The sequence below is a fragment of the Cupressus sempervirens genome, chromosome 7 (genome assembly GCF_028749045.1).
Source record: "Cupressus sempervirens isolate cs-2001-9-10 chromosome 7, ASM2874904v1, whole genome shotgun sequence".
NCBI lineage: Eukaryota > Viridiplantae > Streptophyta > Pinopsida > Cupressales > Cupressaceae > Cupressus > Cupressus sempervirens.
Genome location: NC_143124.1, coordinates 748544146 through 748561359, shown reverse-complemented (window position 1 = coordinate 748561359; position 17214 = coordinate 748544146). Strand labels below are relative to the sequence as shown.

General features: G+C 35.4%; 1 protein-coding gene across 1 annotated transcript in view; it reads right to left on the bottom strand.

Moving 5' to 3' along the window:
- Positions 1 to 16963, bottom strand: part of LOC149549431 (putative methyltransferase PMT23) — a 130808-nt gene extending 113845 nt beyond the window's left edge. The window contains exons 1-4 of the mRNA XM_089792807.1: positions 16709 to 16963; positions 16550 to 16611; positions 7093 to 7838; positions 480 to 629 (exon numbers count right to left, since the gene is read on the bottom strand). Of these exons, the coding sequence (XP_089648933.1) occupies positions 480 to 629; positions 7093 to 7740 (798 nt within the window). The 5' untranslated portion in view covers positions 7741 to 7838; positions 16550 to 16611; positions 16709 to 16963. The remainder of the gene's footprint in view (positions 1 to 479; positions 630 to 7092; positions 7839 to 16549; positions 16612 to 16708) is intronic.
- Between the last annotated feature and the right edge of the window lie 251 nt (positions 16964 to 17214).

Genomic DNA, 17214 nt, shown 5'->3' with positions numbered 1-17214 from the left:
TATTTTTGCATTCAGTTCAAAATCATTCCATTTAAAAACATCATTCTTGTAAGTCCTTTAAATGACGTTTTCCGTCTCCATTGCAAATACAAGAACAAATTAGCATTTCAAGGATAACCTTCTTATGAGATAGTAATATAATATTCTGGAGTTTTTCTGGAATTTGATTGTGTAGCATTTTTTAGATGCTAAAAAATGCTACACAATCAAATTTCAGAAAAACTCCAGAATATTATCAATGGATTGTGGAAATCTAATGTCAGTTAGATAGTAATATGTCAATCTCACTGCCAGAATTGAGAAACTCGCCATTTTATAGAATATAATGCAGTCAAAGATGATTGCAAGGATGAACAGAGATATAGTCAATTTTTCCACATGCCTCATAGTTCTCTGACAGAATTTTCCTTGTTTTAATCCTTCTGTCCAGTTTGTGAAATAAGGAAGAGTTTTAACATATAAGAAAGAAACATATATACCTTTTCAATAAAATTGATGTAACTAGAAGCTCCGCCTTTAAATTGTGTTCCACCTCCAGGAAACACAAGGTATTTGCCAGAGATTTTAACCCAGTTCTGATCCTTCTTGTATTCCACAAGTTTGGTATGAGGAACATTTTTTAACCATATCTGCAGCAAGGAAGATATAAATCTTCAGGAAATCAAGTACAAATAAATGTGAAGCTTTCCCCATGTCTGATTGTTTTTCAAGATCAGCTAAAGATATATGCTTTGAGAGTGTTTTCACATACAAGAAAACCCATAACTGACATGTTCAACATGGAGATGAATCAAAATCTAGAATAATTATAAAAATATGGAAGGCAACTGTTTGTATAATGACATAATCAGAATTTAAACAAACATGCTTCAGAATTTAAACAAACATGCTTGAAGGGTTAATTTCTCTCTTCTTCTCATCATATGCAAGGAAATCCACAAAATGACATGTTAAAAATGGTGATGAATCAGTAACTAGAGCAAACATTCAACTATGAATAACAACCAGATTAATCAAAATTATCGGATAACCATTACCAATCTGGTCCTAGCAATAATCAAGTATGAAAGCTGTGATCATGAAATCAAATGCTAGATCAATTAAATTTACTCCTTGTACATTAATATAATGGATTCTTCAAAGGTCTTCATGAGAGAATCTAAATATTACAGTAAAACATTTATCAGAATGAGAATATATATTACAGTAAAACATTTATCAGAATGAGAATAAATATTTCTAAAAGGTGTCAGCAATGTGGGAAAAAATTGCTAATAAAGAATAAGCATTACCCAATTAAGAAGGCTGGAGCCACTGGCATCAACTAGAATCCTAAAATTTTGAACTACACTCGGGACTTCTAAAGCTGGTTTCATCCAAACATCCAATTTTTGTGTACTTAAACATATGCAATGATGAATAGTGTACACCATAAGTCGTAACTGATGAATAATCAGATTTACTGTTGAAGGAACTGGTCAAAACTAGTTTCACCACACCAAGAAATTAAAAATTTTGGCAAATGTAATATGTAAACGTTTTGAGTGTGATAGAAGGTCCAAGTGGTTTGAATTTGGATAGTATTTTTCTTTCTATAAATTTAGATCTTATGAAACAGACCTAGATTCTAAATTACTTAGCAATAGTCCTCATTCTAGTAGGCTTTCACCCATCATTGTATATATGATAATGCTATGCATGAAAGATTCCCAATTCCGGTGCCCATAGAAATTATCTTTTGTTTCAAAATCTGAACCTATGACTAGCGTTTGTTACCACTGAATGATCTTAGCTGAATTCTGATTTTTTTTTTCTTTTCCTTGTTTTTTCAGTTTTTTGGGGTTTTTCGGAAATAAAATAATTGCATAACAAATAGTAAATAAGTAGCACTTAAGAAATGTAAACGTATGCTGCAAATTTTATCATTACTGAATTCTGAAATAGTACATACCCAAACCAACCAGCGACCTAATATATTAACTTAAAAGAGATCGCTACCAATATACAATATTGTCTTAAATAGGAATCAACACCAGCTACAAGTGGATGCTCTGAGAATGATTCAACCCTAAAGAAATTGCTGCAATGAAACGTCCAATGCCAAAGGGAAGCTATGGCGTCCAATGATGAAGAAAAGACCTTCTCCAACCCCCACATGAGCTGTTGCAATGAAATGTTTGTTGCCAAAAGCTAGCCGCCCAGCTGCAAGTGCCCTACTCCACTCAAATGATAATGCCAAGATAAATCGACCACCTCCTCTGTCAATCTGAATGCAATGAAATACAACTCCAATCACCAAGACCTGCTGAGATTTGCATCCCTACAGTCTAGACTTGAGGGTTTCGTCCCAAGCCACAAAATCGCCCTTCCAAAGCAATTTCACAATTCATAAATGCCAAAAGATATTGAACAATTAGGTCTTCATCTCCTTATAACTCCTCCAGAGTGCAAATCAAACCCTAAATGAGAATTACACTTTGCACTTTATAATAAAATAACATTTTCCCAAATAAAGGCGTCCAAGCTATAGGAAAAACATTACTTTATTACAATGGCATAACTCATAGCACCAAAAAGTCTCCAAATAGTGAAAATAGTTTATAATAATTCAAGACCTTTCCAACGAGCTATAACACAAGGGCTATATAATAATTCAAGACCTTTCAAACAAAGTCATATTCCCCTTATTACACTGAAATGGCTATATAATAGCCTTATTATAAATTATTTAAATGCTAACTTAGAAAATATTAAAATATTCCCCATTTTGCCTTTGAAAGCCCAAACCAACCAAATAAACATGAAACTAGCCATGTCACCTGTCTGTGACTAGTACTGAATGAGATGGGTCAACTAGCAGTCCCTTCCCTATAATCTAGGGATGCTCCTAGAAACTGGGGAACACACCATGTCATCCTGAAACTGAAACCATTGAATGGTCCCATAGAACCTCACATCCGGAAACTGCCACATCCTCCTAAAATGTAGGGATACTCCCTAAAATCAAGGAACTGCACCCAATTGGCTTCCAACTACTTGTAAAGTCAAGCCCGATCACTAAATATCCTGTATGAGTCTCTATCCACAACTGCTAGCCTACAAAACCCCCATGATAGGCTAACTCACATAACTCTGCTAGTCAAACTAAAGAGGGCACATGACAATGCAAAACAAATTAATGTCTACCATTGACATAATATTCCAACAGAGAACAATTGGTGTTCTATGCATAACTGGATCATATGATAAATAATTATATTTCCAATGCATGATATAAGATATTCTAGATAAAGAAAAAACATGAATAACAAATCCTACATTTTGGTGCTGCAGTATATTTGAAATAAGTAAACCATCTCTATCAATACTAGAAAAGAAATCTTTATTGGAGTTTGTGTTGAGAATCAGACTAAAGCTCCATGAGGAAAACTCATATACAAAGGGAAGCCATTGAAGGAATCCATCGGTCAAGGAAAGGTCCTGCCCTCTTTCCACAGAATTACCTTGGAAAAACTCATCCTTCTTGCAGCACTAGCATAGGAGATGAATTGATATATCTATTTCACAAGAAGGTACAAGCTAACATTATCGGATTTTCATAATCCATTTCTAATACAAGAATATTGTTTCTGGATTCGATTGTGTATGTATTTTTAGCATCAACGTTTCAAATCACACTCTGTGATCCATCATCAAGATAATCGAGAAGGATATGTAGAGAGACAAAAATGAGAAGAAACATATCCTTTCTGCATGTCCTCTAAATGTTTTTGTATTTCTCTATATATCCTTCTCTCTCATCCTGATGGTCGATTGCAGAGTGTGATCTGAAACGTTAATGCTAAAAATATATACATAATCCAATCATTCCAGAAACAGCAATTGAAAATTCTTATGGATTGTGGAAACTTACTACGTATTACTTGTAATGTTTTGAACTAAAATTTAATTGAGAATATAGAATTAACTTACTTGAAGACAATCTTTAATGAGATCAACCATTTGAAGATTTTGTGGCATACACATATCAAACAAGCTAGGAAGTTAAAATGAATTAACCTCAAGGTAAGAAATCAAAAGTTTCTCCAACAACAGTCACAAGAGATTATTGTATTGGAAGATTAACCCAGCATGAGACAATAAGAAAACTGTATCCAAACACAGTAGATGGATTTAAGAAAACAAAGGGACTAGCATGCAAGTATATATTTTCATAAACAGCCTTTAACTTCAAAGCCAGTGAAGAGGAAGTGACACATACTATCCATAGGACGAAAGACATAAACCAATTTCAATATCATCGAGTTTTCTTCATTATCAAGAAATAAAGATAACATAATTTACAGGAAAGGAATACTGATAAGAATGTCAATTTGACATTGTAGAACCATAATGAAGTTGAGGTTTGACTTTTTTTTTGACAAGTGACAATGCTAACAACTTCAGTTTGAATGATAATTGAGTGATTGCAGAAGCTACATACCCAAAGATTGGGAGGATACATTCACATCTCTCATATTCAAATACCTACTAGCATGCTAGAGATGAATAAGCATAATTAAATCACAAACTTTGAAGTCTACATTAGTTTCAATATAATGCATCATATTCAGATCATTCCATGAATGTTATCCAGCATAATATATGTTTTCTATATACTGATAATGAGTATTTGAGTTGATGAGGAAAGAATAAAATATGTATGTGGGGACTGCAAACAGACGGGATGTCCACCACACAAGATGAGTCGCTTACAATGGACTCCACAAAGATTCTCTTTAAACCTATGCTCCACGGGGACACATACCATGTGTTGGTACCCACATTCCCGTACCAAGTGTGGTACGGGAACACAAGAATGACGTTTACAAGTACCCTGCACATCCCCAATCCTGTAGAATTCTGGAAACATTTCCATGACATAGGAAACGCCCAGAAGTCCCTCGGATCGCAAGGGGACTCCTAGGAATTCCCTAGCTATCCCAAGGACTTCTAGCCATTCCCTATGGCCCAAACCACTTTATAAGGGCTTTTTTTTTTATTAAAAAAAAATTGAAACAAAATCTGGCCAGCCCACAAGGAAACCCAAACTACATTAAACAATACCAAAACTACCAAAAAGAAGACAAAAACACATTTTCAGTTGAAAGAGGAGCCTAGGGCATCAAATCTACTTGATTTAGGCTCTTAGACCTACCATCTACTGATAATGGACAGCAATATATTATTATATTTTCTTAGTTTTATGTTTACTATTTACATTTTATGTTGTTTCATAGTTGAAACTTGGATCCTTTGGGCATTTTGGTGATTATTTGAATATAATATGTATAGACATTGACAATGAAAGCTTCTACAAGGATGAATCACTTTTCCAAATACTTTTAAATATATTAAGATTTTCTAGAATGGCTATGATGAATGCTATATCAATGTCATAACATGCATATTTGAACTTTCTCTATATTTTTAAAAATTCCCCTCGTTTTTTAATAGCCCTCCCCTACCATCCCCTAAAAAATTGCCCAAAAGTACCCATGTACCAGAAACAAGTCTGGTCATTCCCTGCTGTCCCTGTCCCCCAAACTTGGTGGAACATAGCTTTTAACTTGTACGTACCAAAAAATTGAATACGGAAGAAAATTGAACTCAACATACTCTCAATGAAAACATGTAATGGTGTCCAACCATCTCTAAGATATATTATGATACATACTCACATTAATTTGTTATCAAGTTAATCAGATTTCTATTTGATAACAATTGCACCAGTGACAAGTATATTTAAAGGGGTATTTAGGGAATCTAACCATGCTAGAAGGCTTTGACCCTACTAACTCACTCAATATAATTTTTATATGTTTATACCAAGAAGTTAATCAGATTTCTATTTGACAACAATCACACCAGTGACAGGAGTATATTTTACAAGGGTATTTAAGGAGTCTAACCACACTAGAAGGCATTGACCCTACAAACTCACTCAGTATGATTTTTATAGGTTTATACCAACATCAAAGACACATTAGTTATTGATTCATATTTACAGAGGATGTGTTTCTTTCTATGGGGAAATGTGTTGCTTCTAGATATTGAAACATTTTTTTGTTTGCAGACATTCTTCATTGAAATTAAAGCTTTCTCATTGTGGTGGGCCATCTTGAATCTATTTTTCCTTCCTATGGAGGATACTGGGTTTTTACATGATCTTGCAGGGTATGAATAAGTTCTCCATGCACCATCTTGTTTGTTTCTTTTCTCTCTTTTGAAGGGGAGTTTTCTCCCATACTAGTTTTCTTCACTTGAAAGAGATTTCATTGCATGTATATTATACATGGGTACATAAAATGATTTTGTAGCTAAGGCCTATGTTGCATCTTCCTCATTTGCATAATCATCTTCTCCCTAAGTTGCCTTAAGGTGGGGGTGCTAGTGTAAATGAGGTTTTACCCACCTTGCTAAAGTTTCACTTAGGTAGCCAACATAATGTTTTAGTAGATAATTAGTTGCATATTTATTTAATAGTGTTAGTGGATATAATGTTAGCCGTTGGTAGTTGCACACTTACTTCTGCTCGGTGTTTCATTCCTTGTCTTTATAAGCAAAGCACAATTGTACGTTATAAGAAATCTCAATACAATCCATTTATCTGGTGAAATATATTTTGTATCTCTTGTATTGTGAAGGTACGTTTGCAGGTTACAGATTCTAGCAATGCAGTTTTACTCCAACATCTTGTTTAATAAGATATAAATTCAAAAGAGATCTTGTAAATTCTCGATGTTTCTAAATAATCCAAGGGAATTACATTAGCTAGACATGCAACTGATTAAACAGACTAAATACAATTCCTGGAATAAATTAGTGTACTGTTACGTAGACTCCCATAGTTTTAATCATTGAGACACTACCAGATTACAATGCAAGACAGGCTATAAATTCTAAAAGGAACAGGAAGTCGTAGACACTGGTAACAAAACTTATCTGATAGAATATTTTATTCTGAATCTAAATACTAAATTGATGTTGCTAAAAGATGAAAAGATTCAAAAGACTCAAGCTCAATATTATTTACCCAAAGAGCAAGCTCACCTTGTTCCTGCTTTGAGGCCAGTGTATATGTGATCTGTAACCATCAGGAAGTGGAGGGAGGCATCTCCGCAAGTCTTCTTCAATAGGGCAGTGCCTCTCCCTGTGTTCCATATGTCGACGCGATGCGAGTTTTTTTATCACATTAACATTGTCAAGGCATGGGATGAAATCAGGACCTCCATTACAAAGGACCCATTTCAACACTGAGTTATCTTGTTTTCCAAAAGATAGTGACGTGTTCTGTTGCTTCTGTAGGCCATCTTCAGTCACTTGATTTCTATCCTGCTTCTGTGCACCCTCTGCCACTTGCTTTACATTGTTCTTCTGTGTGCCCTCTGCCACCATTTTCTTTTCATCCCTATCTGCATCAGCAGGCTCATTAACCTTCAAGATGGAATCTCTTTTTTGGGGGGCTTCTTGTTGATGGTAGTGCCATAAATCACTTGAATTGTCTGGTCTCTTGTCAAGAGATTTTACGTGTTTTGTTTCATCTTTTGAAATCATAACTTCTATTTGAGCTGCATGGAATATAGAAGAATAACCTGACATTCCAAATGCAAAGAGAAAGATACCAATGCACATAACTCCTGCAATCAGGAGAGACAAAAATGGCAACTTTTTTTCTTGTAGATATTTTGTGAATGCCATATTGTAGATGTTCTCTAGGACAAAGTTAGAGGCCTTTAATTCTGTGTCATCAGCATTTTGATCAAAATACGTAACAGGTGCCCTTAGCTGGTCTCCCTCTTTGTAATCAAGAAGTCAATAGGTCAGTATTCAGTGGTTAATGCATCATTATACGAACATCAGATTTTTATTTGACAAAAAAGAAAATTTGCTGATGCACAGCAGTACTCAGTGATCCTTCATGTGAAATGAATCTAAAAAAGCTCAATCCTGCAATTTAAGAGGAAAACCATCTAAGAGAATAGTAATTCCACCATGTTCCTTGTGCGGTTTGAACTTTTATCAGATTATTGCATTTTGAGAGCAAACATTATAGTGGTAGAGAGCATAAGCCCGGAAAAGTATTTTTATTCATCTGCTATTCAAGCATATACTGTTATCAATTCTAACAATCAAAGAGGATTATATGTGGAAATGGTTAGTGCCAGTAGTTGTTTTCTAGTGAACCCAGCACCAAGAAATGTTGACTGTCTAGTGACCAACGCCAACAAAGATATTAACATAGTAGCACCGGCACCTAAAAGTCAACCCCGGAAATCACAAGGCACATGAAAAACGTATCAGCTCCAAAGGAACACAAAACAACTGGCCAATTATATCAAGCCGAGGGCAGAATAGCTGCAGATTGACTGGATGGCAGGATGACAACCTAGGGCCTGTAGCACCCTACAAGATAGCAAGTTACTGTTATTTGCATGTTAAAAAAAGAGGTTCGACTCTCATTGAAAAGTAATGTGTAGAGTTTATGAGAGAGCATATATGTGAGCATGTTAGTAAAGTAGGAAATTTGGAGAGTTGTATCAGCAGCTAGATAGCCATAGCATGGTTAGATGCCTGTAAATAAGGTTTTTCCCATGGCTCGGAGCTAGTGATTATTATTTATTTAGTGATGGTGATTGCTTCTTCATTGCTAGGTTTTTTCTTCAATTGTATCTATGGTTTTATTAATGGCTTGATTAAAAAAATATTCTAAGCAATTGCAAAAGATGAAAGTGGGATCTCTTTGAAGGTAAACTTCCATTATTGAATACTATTCATCTATCAATGACAATCTGCAAGGTAGAATATTCATTAAAAATGTTATAGACAAGTATAAGTGCAACTCCGTGTCAAATTACCCGACATTTGCTTGTGTTGCTAAGACTCTCTTTTGCAGGTTTACAGGAATAAAAGCAAGTCAAGTGGCCATGAAAATGAAGCCAGAGCCTCAAATCAAACAATTGCAGTTTATGGCGGTGAAGGGGAATTGAAAAGAAGATAAGATATTTCAAGGGCCACAATGTGCAAAATAATGAAAATATTGCAAAAGCTAACAAATCAAGAGAAGACAAGGGAGGCATCTGGACACCAAAAGCATAAGTAAATTGATTCTTAGCATTGGAGAAAGTGCAGTTTCTGAAAGTGATATTAAGTTTTAACAAAAGGTATAGGAAGCAAGCAAATCAGAAAGAACCTCACAGGAGAACCAAAGATTGAAATGACATCATTTGTGAAAGCACCCCACAGTTATTCTTCAAAAGTAAAACAGAAGCATGCAAATTAGATAGTAAGATACAAATATGATAATTAATGATTTAGTATGGTATTGAATCCTATATTGAACTACTGGTTTTTTAAAACACAAAGAATGCAGAAGTGCAAAATTATTTGGTGAAATTAAAAAAATTAATTCCACCAGAAAGACTGCATTGTTCATGAACACTTCCCAAATCCATGCCCATGCATGGTACCGTCATTTTAACCCAGTCAAACTTGCATTAACCATGCAGCATCAAGGTACAACTTTGTAAACAAAATCCAATACTTGGAGGTGGAAGCAATAGCATCTCTCAACACCCAAGGAGATTAGTCAAGGTCAGACAGAAAGTGTGAAGGAACAAGCAACCTAGGAGAAGATCAACAACAAAAATCCTACATTGGCAAGTTGGTTGGACCAAACAGGCAGAAGGTGGTTCGAAGGATGCATAGAACAAAAATATCAGCATTAGCAGTTATGCTTACAGCTATAAGGTGGATCACAATAGAGAGGGAAACAGTGACGTAATCTCAAAGGTCTAAGCAAAAATCTCCAGGATGGCAAGATGAATCAAGTAGTTCAGTTCTGCCAAAGCTATACACACTAAGCATGGCATATAGTGCACAGATTGCAGTAGGGAAAGGTATATGGCAAATGACTACCCAAAGAAGAGGAGGATACTTGTCTATTCTGAATTTGCCAAGATGAATATAATATGAAGCAACTTGTAAAAGAAACACCCAAGACACCAAAAGCTATCATATGCTATGAAGCTGAAGTAGCTAAAGAAGATGGCTTCCACAGACACAAGATGGGTGAATGCATACCACCAAACCACAAGCATCACACCAACACTGCTGCTAAAGCACCACAAGCTTAAAACAGAAAGAGCAGTGCCAAAACGTTTGCTTTGGAGCAAGGACATTCATTTCATCCACGCACAAAGTTCCCATAATGTGGTGCTTGAAGAAAAATCACTTGATTGAGGTATCTATAGCCTTGTTAAGGAAAAAACACTAAAGCTAGAGTAGCACAAAGAAATAATCTTGGATGGATGGAAAGCCAAAGATAGAGTATGCTTTGATGAGAACTCTGCCTGCGGTGACAAGCACAAATCTGAAGAGCACACAGGAAATATTGATGGGGGGATGAATTGGTATTCCAAACTTTTAAATGCATAAGCCACATAAACATAAAAGAGCAACCATCAAAAAAATACAGGTAAAAAAAATCATGGCATAAAATAGCTTTCATTGGCAAAAATGGGCACCAACACAAATTAAATAGGTGACCACCAATTCACAGAGAGCATCAACCCTCCGTACTGCTGAAGCACTAACTCCAGATTGCATACAAACTCAAATACAAGATTCAACAAAACTTTTTTAAATGCATACAACACTTCTCTAACCAGCAAGAAATATATCACATCCCCCAATACAAAAGATATTCAGAAGCAATCCTGTAAATACTAAAAAAATACATTTAACAGTCTAATGATGAAATAGGAGCACTCATAAACAAATAACAATAACCTGAAGCATATAAAATCTTGTCTTCCAAGATATCCCCACAACCATTTCATAGGTGCACCATATGTCTACTTCACAAACTCAGGTGTTCTTCAAAAATCACATGCATCATTCAAGACCCTTCACACATTTGTGACCCAATCATCATAATAAATTAACCACTTTGTGGCAATGAGACTGTGATTTCTTGTAATTACTCCCAATGAAATGATCGAAAATCTACTTTAACATCAAAATTGCTCTTATTAACCTGCAATTACACTAATTGTTATTTACATCAGATTCCTCAACAGTCCACAAGACTCTCATTTCCATTACTAGCTTCTTTGTGAAAACCTTCAGTCTTCACGTCAACCTCTAAAGGCCAGCATCACATTTTCTTCCAATCTACTTGTTGTGACCTTTCTACACCATCACTCCATTGAAAATGGGGAGCTCCACTTTTTCACTTTGGCAGTAGAGTAGTTGTCTCAAGTAGCCTTGGTGGTGATTTCAAAAGTCTTGGAGTCCATAGGCTAAGTTTGAGAAACTTGAAGATGCGTCCTGAATAGGAATCAAGGCCACGAGGCAGAGTTGAACCAAGGAAGCTGACACTTAGATCCTCTATGGTGAACCTTAGTCAAAGAGTAAAGAGCTTGATGAGAGTTGAGGTTTTGACAAGAAGTCAAATATGACGCAAAGGGAATTAAGTATAAGCTGAACTAAATCTGATATGAGAAGTTTGAGAAAATTAGAATGGAAGTCCAAATTGCAAGTAGGATTGATAAGTCTAAGTGGACAAGCGTAAGTCGCCTTGCATAACCAGCATACATCAAGACAAAAGAGCTCATCACCAAATTAAAGTCGAAGCTTGTTGTTGGAACCTTGGAGTCGCCTCTATGATCTTTTGTGCAATCTTACCATACATGGTGATTTTGATCAAGAGTGGATAAATTGTTTTGGTACTTTATTCTATGTTGGTGTGGTCATAAAAAATCATTAATAAAATTGGCGCTAGGAGGGCTTGAAAGGGTTCTATCGTGGAAGTATCAACAAGTATGAGCTTTCAAAGTTACTATTGAGATATGAGATCTCTTTTATGTCGCAAATTCCAAAAAAAAGTGAAAAACTTCAAAAATCTAGAAAGTGAAAAAGTCAAGGTTGCATGGGTACTCGTACCCACACCCCTAGTACTCGTACCCAAGTACCGGGTACAAGTATCCCACATACCGGGTACTCGGTGGAGAGCATCATAGCTAAGGACCTTGATTAAGATTATGATTTTTTTTTTGGTTTTTTATTTTTGTATTAGCTTGTTGTTTATCAAACTTAATTCAATACCAAATCAGTTTGAAACTTTGATACTCATTAACAATAAACTTTATCACTGTTCAAGTCATAAGTTTATCATTTGCAATATGTCATTGTCATATGATTTAGGGTCTTCTTGTTCATGTTTAAAGTCTGCCTTCTTTGTTATGCATCTAAGCATTTATCATGTATTATTATTTCAAACATATAGCAAATCTGAAACTGAAAACAATACATTACCTTTGCAAACTTTATCACTGTTCTTGTTTTGAAAAACCATTGTCATGACTCATAATTTCAGGTTTTTTATAAATATAAAAGTATAATTTTTAAATAAGTTTGACATACCCAAGTACCTCCGTCCCCTATTATGAAAAATACTTTAAACATTAAACATTCAGCAATAGCATATATATATATAATTTGACTAATGGCTCATATTTTCAAATTTCTTGTTTTGAATGCTCAATGTCATGACTCATGACATATATTTTGATTTTTATATTTTCTATAAAATATTAATTATATAGAAAAAATTAGGCATACACACGTACCCCCGTCCCCTATTTTGAAAAATATGTGTACCCGTTCCCATTCCCGTACCCACGTACCCGTGCAACCTTGGAAAAAGTTCAAAAAAAAATAAAAATTAGAAAAATCAGAATGCAAAAAGGAAAAGGTTTCTCAATGAATAATTGGTTTTATGGTCAAGAAATTTGTCAAGTCGGTATTTCTCAATTTCAAGATGCTTTGAATACACAATTGCATCCCCAAAGTTTGTTCAAACTAGCATCTCCATGTAAGTGTACCATGCACAAGACAACTGAGCATAATGAGCTGAATTGCTTGACAATTCTTGTCGTCATTTTGGAAGTGAAGGCTTGCAAGGAAGATATATATATATATATATATTGGGATTCATCAGCATAGTCAAGAAACTTGTTTAGAGTCATTCGGCTTGCTTGTCAAGTGTTTGACATAATGTCAAATGTCTGAATTATAAAGTATTGGGAGTATGTTAAGTCTGAACTGGTGAGGGTTATTACAGTGGTATTAGAGCGATATCCTATCAGCTTGCATGAATTGGGCTCAGTTATCACATCTACTCGATGATTGGTATTCAGTGACATGGATGATGATAGAAGATTCATTCTGGGTAGACATTATACCTGTAGAGAGTGTACTTCACCACTTAGGGATGGAGAATTTGAGATACAATTTAGTATTGTGAAACAATTGAATATGTTAGTGGATGAGTTGAATCAAAATCACAAACAAATGACAAATCTAATCTCTAATCTAGAATTTGAGTAGAGTGTGATATCGCTTTTTCGAAGAGAGAAATGCGATGATACTATCATATCGGCAGCTACTTCTATGCCAGTTGAGCCATCTATTGAAGAGTTTAGCAATATGCAAGTGGTTGTAGATGTGTGCTCTAATGATAGTACACATATCATTGATGATGAGGTGAGTGATTTCAAAGCAAAGTCATATTATAGTTCAAATCAGCAAAGTGGTGAGGTTCAATTTGTGGGCAATCCTATGGTCGACGTGGATGCAACATTGTTTTATGACAATTCTCTTTTTGAGGTTGATGTTGAAAGCAGTCAATGATGTTCAAGTATCTATAGATTATGACATAGCTACACCCATTGCAATTACAGATATTGTTGTATGAGCACCTTTGCTGAGATAAGAAAATCACATGTTGTACCAAATTCTCCTGTAGCTACGTCTTTTGCAAGGATTGTTGGCAATGATCAGGATTCCAATCCAGTATATATTATGTGAGTGGATACAAGGAAGAAGAGTATGTTGAGATCTCATATGGAGTTGTTTTCTAGTGATATCTTGACTTATACATCATCAATACAAGTTCTCAATGCTATGTTGTAGGATATATTGTTGGTCCTGATGATGTTAGTGGTATACAGTTGGTTCAGTGTTGATAGGGATGCCACATACTTCTTCATTTGGGATCCAGGAGGAGGTTGGAGTTCAGTGTGTTGTCGGATTGCTTGAGGACAAGCAAGCTCGGAGAAGGCGGATTGTAATGTCCCATTTTTAGCAAGTTCATGTCGTTGATTGAGACAATTCATCATAGCAACCCTAGTGAGCTAACAATGGGATTTGAGGGTCTCTATTGTGGAGTTATTAGGCTTTCCAGTGGCCTATGGCAAGTTTTGGCTCTGTTTTGAGGGAATTACTATTTATAGTAACTCAATAGTTGGTTCCGATGAGCTTTATTGAGTTAGAGGAGTTGAGTGATGCTATAAATTTTTATTTCTAGCTTCTTGCTTGGGCTCCAAAATCTTGGAGGGAGTATCTATTTTTAGTAAGCCAGCCCATTAGGTTCATTCATCTTCTTTCTTCATCAGAATCACTCATGTGTTGTCAGATTTCGATTCTAATGCTTCTTCAGTCATTTTCGCAAGATGGGTGAATTATTATTATTCAGCTAAATATGTTGAGGTTGCTATTTATGTTGATATTGTACTTTGGCTACCTTAGTGTCATAACTTGTCTGAACCAGGTTGGAAAGTTTTATATCTCGGGCACAAGAAACAGTGGCCTTGTGTGTCAAAATATTATGATAAGGGTGAAAAGGTAATTTTCGGAGCCAAAAGAAATTAATAAATTATTTTATATGGCACTTTAATGTTATAAAATGATGTTGTGTTGAGGAAGTTTCTTTAGTGGAACACATTTAGGAAACTAAATGCCATTCGGGGATTATAAATATGAGCTCATTTGATGAGAAAAGCATCTAAATGTTTGATTATCTATTTTCTTTTGTTGTCCCAATGACAATTCTGAGGCTATTGATTTTTGTGCCCTTGCTGAGCTATAAGGGTTTGAGGGATTGAGTTACATGTTCATTCTATTGCTAAGGTATAGTATAACTGAAAATTACTTTGGAGTTTTTCATTACTATTATTACTGTTTCTCGAAAGACTTATTGAGATGGAATTACATACCTGTATTGGGCATCTCTATTCACTGAATTTGTCGGCGTTCATTCTTCTTGTATTGGAGTGGTGTTTCATAATTCTGGTTACTGTGTCAATAATATCAATTTGGCGTGAGTTTCTATCTTCTGTAAGTGATCCTGTATGCCGGCAAATTGCACGCCTAAAGCTGTTGAAATTCTGGGCAGTTTGAGGGTCGAGCAGCATATGGAAAGATTGTGAATCAGAAATTTGGCCTCAATTTTTCCCGTTCGTGAGTATGGGGAATCCACTGTGGTCTGGGTCTCTATCATCCTGGTATTGGGACGCCATTGTTCCTGGTAGAGGCATCAATCATTTGGCAGTGGAATTGGCTATTCTGGGCGGCATTCATAACTAAAATGGCAGCCTTATAAGGAGTGTGATCTGCTCCTAAAGTTACCCTCCTAGCTGACGTTTGATTTCTACATATTGAATGTCATTATGGGCTCAAAATCGTGACTATATTTGCAGCACAAAACTTTCCTCCTGGGCTGCGATTTGGGTTTTGGGAAGAGACTGGAAAGAAGCAACAAAATCAGGTTCCTTTGTATTGGCTTATTTTGGCCAAGTAAATATAATTCCGAAGTATTAAATTGTATGGGTGTTAATTGTTGCATAATAAAATTGCTTGTGATTACTGAAAGTTGAATACTTCAGAAGCATCAGAAATTGTTTCAGATTTATCCATACTTGTTCCTTTCAAATTATATATATATATATCGCAATTCATCAGCACAGTCAGGGAGCTTGTTCAGAGCCATTCAGCTTGCTTGTCAAGTGTTTGAAGTAATGTCAAATGTCTGAATTGTAAAGTACTGGGAGTATGTTAAGTCTGAACCTGTGAGGGTTATTACAATGTAGGTCAATTAATGTTAAAGGTGAATTAATGCTGCTGGACCCTATAATTTCTATTTAAAGTTTTAATCATATGAACTATAGAGTATCCGATTGGAATCACAGCTGACCTTATTTCACCCCTTTCCACCGAGCCCATTCCCTCTGACAAATTACAGGATGTTTAAAACATAATTAGAATTGATTGTTGACCATTTCCTGTGCCTAGACGCATGCAGTGCTTATAGACAATTTCCAATTTCTTTATCTTGCTGCTAAACTAGAATTTCATTCGTTGTGAAAGGCAAACGGATTTCCATCATCAGCTCGTGTATCCTGAAATTAATAACTCTAAATTGCTAAAGCAGACATAATAACCAGGTATTTATCACCGCCGTATGTTTCTTGATCCCGGTTCTTTGACAATTCTCACATGGAAAGAACGACTATAAACTCGCATCAAAGAAGAAAGGTAGGGACCCGCAAGTAAACCAACATTATACAAAATTCGAATGCTATTAACATTGATAAGATTTGTCAGTGGGTTTGTCTACCTATGAATGCTGTTATCAAACAAGGAAAATTTAGGCCCCGAATTGAATTACCTCGTTGAGAGCAAAATCTTGAATTGTTCGAGCCCGTCTACTGATCTAAAATATATGAACATCTGTATTTACCAAAGGATTAATCAGATCTGAAGCAAAGCAAACCAGAGCAACAATTTATATAGCATTAATGTAAACTAATTTTCTAACCCCACATACAATTGAGTGCGACTCTGGACGAAACAGAGAAAACGAATACTTTGTCACTGTTCTGAATTTGTGTTGCGTTGAAATTTGAACGTACGAATTGTCTTAGAGAATTAAATCTGAAAAAGTTCTAAGTAGAGAGAATAGATGGTTTGCGAGCCCGAGGTCCAGTATGACACGCACACCCGCGGCCTGCTTAATATGAAATTTGAATCTGAGAAAAGTCATATAACCGAAAGCGTTTTCACATTTTATAGATCCATGTGCCTGGATGATTAGTAATGGTGAATATGTATTGTACGGTTAGAATTTTTTTATTTATTATTTATTGAAGACAATTTGAACTGGTATTTTAAAAATTTATGATATTGCTATGAGAATTTAACTTGTAGTTTTTGAGTCAAATTCATTGATCGAGTGATTCACATACAATTTATTTCTTATGAGAATAAATGAGACACTTAGCATTCATTGGATCTAGGCGATGCTCACATAGGTGAAGCACTGGGACTTCTCGA